This window comes from Gopherus flavomarginatus, chromosome 3, assembly GCF_025201925.1.
Source record: "Gopherus flavomarginatus isolate rGopFla2 chromosome 3, rGopFla2.mat.asm, whole genome shotgun sequence".
NCBI lineage: Eukaryota > Metazoa > Chordata > Testudines > Testudinidae > Gopherus > Gopherus flavomarginatus.
The window spans coordinates 287,941,695-287,953,877 of NC_066619.1; the positions used below are offsets into that span (position 1 = coordinate 287,941,695).

Genomic DNA, 12,183 nt, shown 5'->3' on the forward strand with positions numbered 1-12,183 from the left:
CCTCCCCCATGTGACCGGGCACTAGGGGCAGGGACCATAGCACTGCAGGGATCTGAGCCTGGGGAGACAGTCCCCCTTGTGCCGATGGGGGTTGGGGCATCGCCCGCCCTGCCCCTGTAATTAAGGGGTGGGGGCAGGCAGTGAGACGCGGCCCCGCAGCCCCGGGACTGGGCCTGGGGGGCTGGCAGGTGGGAGGGCACCTCCTGGGAGATTTACAGCCTGCTGCCCCAGCCGCGGGTTCCCCCCAGACAGGATGCGCTGGGGCTGCGCCTGTGGGTCTGCAGGTCCCAGCTCCGGGGGCAGCTGCCGTCTGTGCTCCGGAGCGGGGAGCCCGACCCGGCCCGGCCAGGCCCCACCCTGCCCCGGGGGCTCAGCGCCTGCCCAGCCCCCCCACACCGCCAGGCGGGTGAGGCCGGCCCGAGTCCGGAGGTTCCCGGTGACCAGCTGGGCTGGGCGGGAGTGAAGGGGGCTGGAGCCCCCCCCCCCACGCCGCAGGTGCCGCGGGCAGGGGCGGAACGGCCCCCGAGAGGGGAACGGTCCTTTGCCGCCCCTGCCCCCGGCCCCTGGCGGGTATAGCTCTGCGCTGCCGAGCCAGGCTGGGCTGGAAGCCGGGACGGACGCAGCCCGGGGCCCAATCCGCAGCCACCCGCGAGGGGAATGATCCCGCGGCCGCCCCGCGCTGCTGTGGGTGGGTCAGTGGGAGCCCCCGGGGCGCTGGCGCTCCCGGGCGGATGAACTCGGTTATTGCCCTTACTCCGCCTCGAGCGCCAGAGGCGATTCCGGGGGGGGGGGTGTGAGGAGCCGGGGCGGCAGTGCCCTGCGGCGTCCTGCGGGGGGGGGGTGAGGAGCCGGGGCGGCAGTACCCTGCGGCGTCCTCCGGGGGAGAGGGTTACGGGCGGGGGGGCAGTGCCGTGCGGCGTCCTGAGGGGGACTTGCTGGGGGGGCAGTGCCCTGCGGCGTCCTGCGAGGGAGGGTGAGGAGCCGGGGGGGGCAGTGCCCTGCGGCGTCCTGCGGGGCAGAGGGTTACGGGCGGGGGGGGGGGGGGGCAGTGCCCTGCGGCGTCCTGTGGGGGTGGTTGCTGAGGGGGGGGGCAGTGCCCTGCGGCGGACTGTGGGTCCCAGGATCTCCGCAAGGGGAGACCCCGGGGCTCTGGGGCGGGCGCGGCTGGCGCTGCCGGTGTTGGCAGATCTGGCCCCTGCCCCCCCCCCCCCAATGCCCTGCGCTGCGCTTGGGGGGAGCCGTTCCGGGCCTCGGGGATCCCCCCCGCGGGTCCAGCAGACACGGGCCGGCTCCTCTGACCTTTCTTCCTCCCTGGGCCCGGGTCCCGGGTCCCTTCGCCCCACCCCTCGCCAGCCCGTGGCTGCCCCCGCCGCTGCGCCCGGGACGGGACGGGCTGCGCTGACTCCTGGACCGCCCCCAGGTGGAAGGTGCCTGACCCTGCGGCAGCCGCTGAACCCCGAGCGGGGCAGCTGAGTGGGGCGCTGGCTCCCCGCGGCGCCGGCCCGCCCGTCAGTGGCTCCGGCGAGGAGCGGCCCGTGGCTCCTGCCCACGGCTTGTCCGGGCTGGGAGGCAGCTGCAAGGGGCGGCCGGGGGCCAGGCTGTGGGAAAGCGGCCGCCGCGTTCGCTGGGATTGAGCGCTAGGTTGGGAGTCGCGGAGCCGAGAGAAGGCGCCGTCCAATGTCCTGACCCGGCCCGGCCTCCAGCCCCCTGCCCGGCCGGGCTCGCTCCGTCTGGGCGCTCGGGCCCGCTCTGCCCCGGCTCGGAGCGGGGTAAATGGAAGCGAATCCGGCCTTGCCCTGGGGCCCAGCCCTGCTCCGGGGGCCCCTCTGGCCAGGGCGGCTCCTGTGCCCTGGAGGCTGGGCCCGCGCCTGGCCTGGGCCGCGCCGAGCCGAGCCGAGCCGAGCCGCGCCTGGGCTCCAGACCCGCTCGCGGGGCCCGGGGGCGGGTGCGCCCCGAATTCGTTTTGCACAGAAATAAAAGGGGCGGTTCCCCTGGACTCCCTTGACCACGCCCTCTTTGGGTGAGGCCTGTCAATCACTGCCCGAGGCCGCCAATCAGCGGGCAGGTGCCGGGCTTTGGCCCCCGCCGATGGACCCCGGCAGCAGAGCGCGCGCTGCCCCGGGGGCCCAGGCGCTCTCCGGGTACGTGCGGCCGCGCGCGGAGCGCCCAGGGGCCCGGGGCCCTGCGCATGGGGCCGGCCCCGGCGGGAGAGCGCGCGGGGAGCCGGGGTGCGCAGCGCGTCCCTCCCCATGGAGCCCTCGGGGCTGGAGCAGGAGGGCGCGGGCCAGACCCACCCGCCCCACGAGCCCATCAGCTTCGGCATCGACCAGATCCTGAGCAGCCCGGAGCCGGGCAGCTGCTTGGGGCCGGCCCGCCCGGCGGGGGAGCCGGACTACGCGCTCTACGGGAGCGGCTGCGGCGGCGCCTACAACCCCGCCTGCTCACTGGGCTCCCACAGCCTCAGCCGGAGCATGAGCGTGGCCCCGGGGGGCCCCGCGGGAGGGGTGATCCGGGTGCCGGCGCACAGACCCCTGCCTCCCCCCGCGCCGGCGGCGCCCGCAGCTCCCCCGCAGCCGGGGGTCCCCGGCCTCCCCAGCCTCACCTTCCCCTGGATGGAGAGCAGCAGGCGGCTCGCCAAAGACCGGCTTTCAGGTGAGCCCCCGCCCGCCGCCAGCTCTCTGGCCCGGCTGGCCTAGCCCCAGTCCCAGCGTGGTGCGCCCGATCCCCGCCCCTCTCTCGGGGCCGCTCAGCCACGGGGCCCGGACAGGCATGAAACTGGGCCCGATCCCGGCAGGTGCCGAGCGCTCCTCGCTGACATCCCGGGCCGGATCGGGCTCTGCCGCCCTCTGCCCGCAGGGCTCGTGCGGGGCGGAGCTGCCCGGCCCTGGGCAGGGAGCGGCCAGCGGCTCCGCGCCCCGCAGCATGAACCCGGGGCGGGGCAGGTCGGTGGCTCCGGCTGCTCGCCCCGGGGAGATGCCGGCCAGCAGGGGCCTGGCCCGGATCCCCAGTCCTGGCCAGTTCGGTGTCTCGGCTCCGGGACAGAGTCAGCGCCTGTTGTCTGTTCCCGCACCCCGCTGCGGGGCCGCCGAAGAACCAGGACGAGGAGAGCGGACCCCGAGTGACAGCGGGATGGCGCCCGGGGGCCCCGCCTGCGCTGGGCAGGTGCGGGGGCGGCTCCAGCCACCAGAGCACCGAGCGGCGCCTGGGGCTGCAAGCTGGGGGTCGGGAGAGGGCGCAGGACCGGGGACCTCCCGCGAAAGCCGCCTGCCTGCCGTGCGTGGGCGGCAAAACGCACAGAGCCGCCTCTGGCTGGTGGGTCCCCGGTCCCGCGGACTCCGACTGGGGCTGGGGCTGTGCCAGGGCCCGGCTGGTCCGAACTCTGCTGGCCGCAGCCCCCGGGCCGCGGTGGCCCAGCTGCCGCTCCCCGCGCAGCGCCCGGCGGGGGGCAACCCCCGACCCGGATCTGGGGAGAAACGTCCCCGGGTGCGCGGCCGCTTCGGAACCGGCTCCGGCTCACATTGCTGTTTCCAGACCGCCCGGTCCTTTTCCGTCCAAGTCCCCGGCGAACTGCAGCCGGGTCCAGCGGCCCCAGACCCGGCTTGCTGAGCTGGAGCAGGGCACAGCCCGGAGCCCCGATCCCATCCCGCGTCCCGTCGGAGCTGGAGCCAGGCGGCGGGAAGGAACGGGGGTCCTGAGGCGGCCTCCGCAGCCCCCTACCCTTCCCGCGCCCTCGTCAGCTCCCTCCGTGCGCTCCCCGGGGCTCCCCCCTGCGCACCCCGCTCCCGCCGTGCGCTTCCCGGGGCTCCCCCCTGCGCACCCCGCTCCCGCCGTGCGCTCCCCGGGGCTCCCCCCTGCGCACCCCGCTCCCGCCGTGCGCTCCCCGGGGCTCCCCCCTGCGCACCCCGCTCCCGCCGTGCATCCAGGACTCCCCCACCCTCAGCTGGTGGGACTGGCGATGTCCTGCTGGGGATTGCGAGGACAGGTGCTGTGAGCACCAGCCCGGACGCCTGGGTTCTGTGCCCAGCTGTGACAGGGCCACCCAGAGGATTCAGGGGGCCTGGGGTCTTCGGCGGGGGGTCCCGGGGGGGAAGGACCCCCCCGCCGCCGAATTGTCCATGGCGGGGCCCGGGCCCTGCGAGAGTTTTCTGGGGCCCCCGGAGCGAGTGAAGGACCCCGCTCCAGGGGCCCCGAAAAACTCTCATGGGGACCCCTGCGGGACCTGGGGCAAATTGCCCCACTTGTCCCCGCCCCGCGGCCCTGGGCTCTGAGCTGCTTTGCCAGGGAAGGTCAGTCTGTCCGTCTGCTCTCCGAGCACCCGGGACCCAGAGCAGCAGGCTTCTGCCCAGGTGTGTTATCGCTCCAGCGGACCCATCCCTGTCCCTGAAGCACCGGGGCACCTCCCCTGGCCGCCGGCGGAAGCTGGGTGCCCCAGGGGCTCCCCCCTGGGGAAGGGTGTTTGGCTCCCGGCTGCCCCGGGGGAAGGGCCTTTTCCCAGAGCAGGGCCGGAGCTCCTGCCCTGGCTGCAGAGGGCCTGTGGCGTGCAGGGGGCTGTTTGGCCTGGGCTTTGAGCCGGTTCTTAGCCCTGGGGCAGGGAGTCCCTGTCCCTCTCCTGCCCCTTTTCTGGGAGAGGGCAGTGATGATGTGCAGTTGCCAACCCTCCAGGATTGTCCTGGAGTTTCCAGGCACTAAAGCTGATGCCATGGGATGAAATCTCCAGGAACGTGGCCAGCCACAGGTGGCATCCCTAGGTGAGGGCAGGCAGCCTGGGCAGGCCAGGTGTCTGGAGAGCCAAGGCTGGGCTCTGCCATGCTCCCAGGGTGCCCTCAGCTCAGGGCTGGGCCTCACGCCTACCTGTGCCTTGCCAAGGAGCCCATGCGTGCTGGGCTGTGGCTGGCAAGTTGAATGGAGCCGGCCCTTCCCACGCGTAGCTGCAATCAATGGAGCCACTCTCGGCTGCATCTGCGACCCGCCTCCGAACCCCCAGCCAGTGCCTGGATGGCTGAGCTGCAGTGACAGGAGCCCAGCCAGGTGGGGCGGCCCTGCCCGGCTGGGCCCCCGGCTGCGTGGCCGATTTCCACTCCTTCCTGGGGAGTCTTGATTCCTGTGCAATAATCAGGGGTGGGGGGACACGGGACGGTTCCCGAAGCCAGACCGTGCTGGCGGGAGTGGCCCTGAGCCATGGATAACGAGGGGATGGAGCCAGCCGGCTGGGGTGCCAGGCTCCCCAGTGGCGCCGCACCATTCCTCTAGGCCTGGGGTACCTGTCGGCCCTGCCATGTGCAGCTGGTGCAATGGGGACACTCAGTGCCTGGGGTCAGAGTCTGGAGCCTGGCTCCCGGGCAGCTCCACCGGCTGCTTTGGCCCAGATCCCAGCTGTGCCCGGTGCCTGCCCTCCAGCCCCCCGCGCAGTGCTGGCCCAGGATCTGGGCAGGCAGGCAGTGGGCTCCAGCCATGCCTAGCCCGCGAGTTCGCCCGAGGCAGGTGGCCAGTCACTGCCAGAGGAGCTGCTGTGCCCCAGCAGGAGACCAGACCCCAGTGCCCATCGCGCCCCGGGGCCCCAGTATCCAGGCTGGCCTCTGCCCTGACCTCCTGCCTCCTGTCTGCCTGCAGCTGCCCTGTCCCCGTTCGCGGTGACGCGGCGCATTGGGCACCCCTACCAGAACCGCACCCCCCCCAAGAGGAAGAAGCCGCGCACCTCCTTCAGCCGAGTGCAGATCTGTGAGCTGGAGAAGCGCTTCCACCGGCAGAAGTACCTGGCCTCGGCTGAGCGGGCCACCCTGGCCAAGGCCCTCAAGATGACGGACGCCCAGGTGAAGACCTGGTTCCAGAACCGCCGCACCAAATGGAGGTAACAGGCTGCAGCTCAGGGCTGGGCCCCGCCGCACCCAGCCGGGCCGAGTGCAGGGCAAGGTGTGCAGCACAGCCTCCCTCGCAGCTAGGGGCACCGCGAGCACCCCTGCTGGGCGAGGGATAGCTCAGGGGGCTGAGCACTGGCCTGCTAAACCCAGGGTTGTGAGTCCAGTCCTTGGGGGGGGGTCACCTAGGGATCTGGGGCAAAAATCTGTCTGGGGATTGGTCCTGCTTTGAGCAGTGGGTTGGACTAGATACCTCCGGAGGTCCCTTCCAACCCTGATATCCTAGGACCTCCCCCTAGAGCCAGATTCCTGCCCCACTCCCCCTGCTGGGAATAGCCACGGCTCCTGTTTCGGCAGGGCAGGGTGGCACAGCGCTGAGGTGGGGGGCTTGAGGAGCTGGCATGGGGCAGGGGGGTGTAGGTGAGGGGCAGGGTGGCACAATGCTAGGACAGGGGACTTGAGCTGGCGTGGGGCAGGGGTGTGTGGGTGAGGGGCAGGGTGGCACAGTGCTGGGGCAGGGGGATTGAGCTGGCGTGGGGCAGGGGTATGTGGGTGAGGGGCAGGGTGGCACAGTGCTGCAGTGGGGGGCTTGAGGAGCTGGCGTGGAGCATGGGGGGGTGTAGGTGTGGGGCAGGGTGGCACAGTGCAGGGGTGGGGGGCTTGAGCTGGCGTGGGGCAGGAGTGTGTAGGTGAGGGGCAGGGTGGCACAGTGCTGGGGCAAGGGGCTTGAGGAGCTGGTGTGGGGCAGGAGTGTGTGGGTGAGGAGCAGGGTGGCACAGTGCTGGGGCAGGGGGCTTGAGCTGGCATGGGGCAGGGGTGTGTAGGTGTGGGGCAGGGTGGCACAGTGCAGGGGTGGGGGGCTTGAGGAGCTGGCATGGGGCAGGGGTGTGTAGCTGTGGGGCAGGGTGGCACAGTGCTGGAGCAGGGGGCTTGAGGAGCTGGCATGGGGTAGGGGAGTGTGGGTGAGGGGCAGGGTGGCACAGTGCTGGGGCAGGGGGCTTGAGGAGCTGGCATGGGGCAGGGGGGCGTAGGTGTGGGGCAGGGTGGCACAGTGCTGGGGTGGGGGGGCTTGAGGAGCTGGCATGGGGCAGGGGTGTGTAGCTGTGGGGCAGAGTGGCACAGTGCAGGGGTGGGGGGCTTGAGGAGCTGGTGTGGGGCAGGGGGGTATAGCTGTGGGGCAGGGTGGCACAGTGATGGGGCAGGGGGCTTGAGGAGCTGGCGTGGGGCAGGGGGTGTAGCTGTGGGGCAGGGTGGCGCAGTGATGGGGCAGGGGGCTTGAGCTGGCGTGGGGAGGGGTGTGTAGGTGAGGGGCAGGGTGGCACAGTGCTAGAGCAGGGGGCTTGAGGAGCTGGCGTGGGGCGGGGGGTGTAGCTGTGGGGCAGGGTGGCGCAGTGATGGGGCAAGGGGCTTGAGCTGGCGTGGGGCAGGGGTGTGTAGGTGAGGGGCAGGGTGGCACAGTGATAGGGCAGGGGGCTTGAGTACATGGGGCAGGGGGGTGTGGGTGAGGGGCAGGGTGGCACAGTGCTAGGGCAGGGGTGTGTAGCTGTGGGTCAGGGTGGCACAGTGCTAGGGCAGGGGGCTTGAGGAGCTGGCGTAGGGAAGGGGGGGTGTAGCTGTGGGGCAGAGTGGCACAGTGATAGGGCAGGGGCGCACAGGGATGGGGCAGAGGGCTTGAGGAGCTGGCGTGGGGCGGGGGTGTGTAGGTGAGGGGCAGGGTAGCACAGTAATAGGACAGGGGGCGCACAAGGATGGGGCAGGAGGGTGTAGCTGTGGGGCAGGGTAGTACAGCGATAGGGCAGGGGTGTGTAGGTGAGGGGCAGGGTGGCACAGCAATAGGGCAGGATGGTACAGAAATAGGGCAGGGGTGTGTAGGTGAGGGGTAGGGTGGCATAGTGCTGGGACAGGGGTGTGTAGATGAGGGGCAGGGTGGCAGAGCGATAGGGCAGGGGGCGCACAGGGATGGGGCAGGGGTGTGTAGGTGATGGGTAGGGTGGCACAGTGCTGGGGCAGGGGGCTTGAGGACATGGGGCAGAGGGTGTGGGTGAGGGGCAGGGTGGCACAGCAATAGGGCAGGGGGTGCACAGTGTTGGGGCAGGGGTGTGTAGGTGAGGGGCAGGGTGGCACAGTCATAGGGCAGGGGGCGCACAGGGATGGGGCAGGGGGGTGTAGCTGTGGGGCAGGGTAGTACAGCGATAGAGCAGGGGTGTGTAGGTGAGGGGCAGGGTGGCACAGTGCTGGGGCAGGGGTGTAGCTGTGAGGCAGGGTGGCACAGTGCTGGGGCAGGGGTGTAGCTGAGGGGCAGGGTGGCACAGTGCTGGAGCAGGGGTGTAGCTGTGGGGCAGGGTGGCACAGTGCTGGGGCAGGGGTGTAGCTGAGGGACAGGGTGGCACAGTGCTGGGGCAGGGGTGTAGCTGTGGGGCAGGGTGGCACAGTGCTGGGAAAGGGGTGTAGCTGAGGGGCAGGGTGGCACAGTGCTGGGGCAGGGGTGTAGCTGAGGGGCAGGGTGGCACAGTGCTGGGGCAGGGGTGTAGCTGTGGGGCAGGGTGGCACAGTGCTGGGGCAGGGGTGTAGCTGTGAGGCAGGGTGGCACAGTGCTGGGGCAGGGGTGTAGCTGAGGGGCAGGGTGGCACAGTGCTGGGGCAGGGGTGTAGCTGTGGGGCAGGGTGGCACAGTGCTGGGGCAGGGGTGTAGCTGAGGGGCAGGGTGGCACAGTGCTGGGGCAGGGGTGTAGCTGAGGGGCAGGGTGGCACAGTGCTGGGGCAGGGGTGTAGCTGTGGGGCAGGGTGGCACAGTGCTGGGGCAGGGGTGTAGCTGTGGGGCAGGGTGGTGGGAGAGAGGGACCGGGCGGGGCCGGGGCCGGGGGTCGAGGCGCTGCTGGAGGCACTAACGGGCTGTGCCCACGTCCCGCGGCAGGAGACAGACGGCCGAGGAGCGGGAGGCCGAGCGCCAGCAGGCCAGCCGGCTGATGTTGCACCTGCAGCAGGAGGCCTTCCAGAAGAGCCTGAGCCAGCCGCTGCCGCAGGACCCGCTCTGCATGCACAACTCCTCCCTCTGCGCCCTGCAGAACCTGCAGCCCTGGGCCGAGGACAGGAAGGTCACGTCCGTCTCAGGGGTGGCATCTGTGGTGTGAGCCCCCCTGGCGCAGGGGGAGAGACCTGTCTGCATGTTCCCACGAGGCTGCGGGGTGGCAGGGGCTGAGGCCGGACCCTCCATGCCTGCTGCAGAGGCAGACTCCTGGGGCCTAGGGTCCATGATGCTGGTGCCCTCCCGGCTGTGCCTGCCCTGGCTGGGGTCTGCCCTGCCTCAGTACCCTGGGGGAGCAAGGAGCCCCAGACACCCCCCACACCCTGGCAGGCCAGGCCCCGCCGACTGACTCAAAGGCTCTGCCTACACCTGACATACTAGTGACCTGTACTGCCAATAAAGGGTTAAAGTCTGTGTAAATGGAGACCTAGATCCCATCGGCCAGGCCCTTCCCCTGGGAGCTGGGCCCCCCGTGACTGGTTGGGGCTCTCTCCAGGGCAATACATGCCCCCGCCCCGCAGGGGAGACAGCCACCCCGACACCTGCAGACCCTGCCCAGAGCTGCCTCAGCATCAGCAAGGCCCAGTCCCCATGCTCCTGGCTCCCCTGGCTGGCTGCGGAGCCCAGGAATGGAGGGGAAGGCCCCCGGAGGGAAGCGGGCGCTTGAGGGCGAATGGTGCTCTGGGGCCAGCTCCGCACAGAGGGAGCATGGAGCTGCGGGCGCTGCTCTGGCCAGAGCCAGGGTCCGTCTGCGGGCAGTGGCTGGGGCCAGAGGCAGGAGAGGGAATGAAGAGAGCAGCAGGGGGCTTGGAGCAGAGCCACGTGGGTCTGACTTCCCCTGACGGAGCCAGAGCAGAGCTTTCGGAGACCCACCCCAACTGGATTTCAGCTTTTCAGGAATGGAAAATCCACCACGCCCCCCGGGAAATGGGTCCCATGGTCATTTCTCTCTCAGATTCCACCTTCTTTCCCTACTAAATTAGTCTGGCTTCAACTTCCAGTGTTTGAATCTATGTGACCAGAGCGAAGAGCATTTGGTTCCCCGCGTGAGAATGTGCTGGCTGGGACCAAGTCACCCCTGGACCTTCCCTTTGTGCTACACTGAGCTCCTGGGGCCGTCCCTTCCAGGCAGGTTTCTAACCCTTTCACCATCCCTTGGCGCATCTCTGACCCCACTCCCATCTAGCCACATCCTTCGGGAATTGTGGGCACTGGAACTGGGCCAGGATCCCAGCAGCGGTCGCACCAGTGCCACATACTGAGGGGAAATCACCTTCCTGCTGCACCTCGAGGTTCCTGTTTACACACGTCCCAGGATCGTGTTCGCCTTGTGGCTGCAGCATCACACGGGGAGCTCACGTTCAGCCGGATAGCCCCGAGTTGCTGCTCCCCAGGACGGAGCCCCCGCCCTCGGGACGGCCTGCACACTCTGCTCCTGATGGACTTCACGTGTGGTTGAACTGAAATACACATGGGTTGCTTGTCAGGGTGGGGACACACCCCTCTCTGTCCTGGGCCTGCCCATGCTGATCTCCCTCCCCGTCCATGATGCCCAATCAGCCCTTGCCCTGGGCGTGGGCAAGGGGGCAGGTCGGAAAGGGAACCTGACAGTGTCTGGTCAGATCTACTGACAGACACCCGAAGTCCGGTTACTGCAAGCATGGAGGCGCTGGGTCATCACCTGCATCGGCCCATACTCAGCCAGGGCTGCCTGCTGCCTGCCTAGGGCGGCTGCAGCTCCCAGCCCGGTCCCTCAGGACCCAGGCGGGAGGGAGTGAGGAGAGCAGTGAGGGACAGGAGGAGGGGGAAGAGGAGCAAATAGGGTGAAGCATGGGTGAGGTGGGGGCACTGCAAGGGAGGTACAGACACTCCTGCGAAAGGGTCTGGTTTTTAAACATTGCAAAGTTGGGATCGCTCTGGCCATACCCGCTTGCCCTTTTCCTCCCAACCCGTGCAGGGCTTGGGCCCAGAGAAGAAAGTCTGTCCTAGGTGGGGTGACCAGATGTCTCGATTTTGTAGGGACAGTATTCGGGGCTTTCTCTTATGTAGGCGCCTATGCTTCCCCCCCCTCCACCAGCCCCCGTCTGGTCATCCTCATCCTAGATGGGAAAGGCCTCTTACTCTATCCCCCCTCTCCCTGCACCCGAAGCACTGACTCTGCCCCCAGGGGAACTGGTGCTGGGTATGGGCAGGCAGCTGCGGTCATGCTGAGCACCCGCTGCTGCCTGGGGCTTCTGTGAGTGGGGCATAGGCCCAGCCAGCCAGACACCCGGGGCCATGAGGAGCGGCACGCTGCATTGAGAGCTGGCAGGGTCCCTCCCTGGCACGGCTGGCTGGGCTGCGGGTGGCCCCTGTCTGCCAGACCCCTAAGAGATCCCACTCTTCCTTCGGGGGGGCCACATGGCCTCCTCCCTCCCAGACTGAGCCTCTGGGCTCCAGCCCTCCTATTTCCCGCCGGGAGCTCTGCCCGGCCAGGCAAGCTGAGAGACTCCGGGGCAGAGGCCTGCCCATGCCACAGGGACCCATATCTGACAAAGTGGGAATTTTTTGTAATTTTTTAATGATGCCTTTGTGTGCCTCAGTTTCCCCCTACACTTTGCAGGGCTCCCCAGTGCAGGGGTGGTGGGAGGATTATGTTTGCTCGCTGGGCAGGCTGAGAGACACCGGTGTGTGTCACTGCCCTGCCCGGGTAAAATGAGCAGAGTCACTACGGAGCCGACTAAAACTCATCCAGAGCCACAGAGACAATGCCAGCTCCAGTGAGTTACCTACTGGTCTCTCCGGCCAGGGGGTTGTGAACTCAGCCTGTTCCTACCTGGAGAACAAAGCCCAGATGTGCCCAGCTGTGATTAATGAGGACTTTGGGGGCTGGAGGAAGCTAGTTCTCTGCTGGGACTAACGGGGTCAGAGCCAGCCTGGCAATGGAGTCCCAGCTGGTGAATTGCTCCAGGCTGCCTAGACCGGACGCTGCAATGCCCGCTCTGTCTCTGTGCTGACCTAGGGGCTGCCCACGCTGGGGGCAGGTGACTCATGCACCTAGAGGCTCAGTCTAGAAGCCAGGGAGGCTGCAGGGCCTGCGCCAAAGGGAAAGTGGGACCCTTGGGGGGCTGCCCCACTGCAGGGTTCCCCCAAGGGACTGTTGTAAAGCTGGGGCATGGAACATACAAACGTAAGAACAGCCATAGTGGGTCAGACCAATGGTTCTTCTAGCCCGGTGTCCTGTCTTCTGAGAGTGGCCAGTGCCAGATCCTGCAGAAGGAATGAACAGAACAGGGAAATTAGTCAGTGATCCATCCTCTGTCCT

At 69.0% G+C, this 12,183-nt stretch overlaps 1 protein-coding gene across 1 annotated transcript; it reads left to right on the forward strand.

Moving 5' to 3' along the window:
- The first annotated feature begins 2,210 nt into the window (after window positions 1-2,210).
- TLX2 (T cell leukemia homeobox 2) lies at window positions 2,211-9,279 on the forward strand. Its single transcript, XM_050946099.1, has 3 exons — window positions 2,211-2,652; window positions 5,611-5,848; window positions 8,769-9,279. Exons 1-3 carry the CDS (start codon window positions 2,250-2,252, stop codon window positions 8,983-8,985), a joined length of 858 nt encoding a protein of 285 aa, XP_050802056.1. The 5' UTR covers window positions 2,211-2,249; the 3' UTR covers window positions 8,986-9,279.
- Window positions 9,280-12,183: the final 2,904 nt, after the last annotated feature.

Excerpts from the sequence above, each read along its gene's own strand:
- TLX2 (XM_050946099.1), top strand. The coding sequence starts at position 2,250 with ATGGAGCCCTCGGGGCTGGAGCAGGAGGGCGCGGGCCAGACCCACCCG. Across the intron at positions 2,653-5,610 it reads CGCCAAAGACCGGCTTTCAG|CTGCCCTGTCCCCGTTCGCG; the intron begins GTGAGCCCCCGC and ends GTCTGCCTGCAG. Across the intron at positions 5,849-8,768 it reads AACCGCCGCACCAAATGGAG|GAGACAGACGGCCGAGGAGC; the intron begins GTAACAGGCTGC and ends GTCCCGCGGCAG.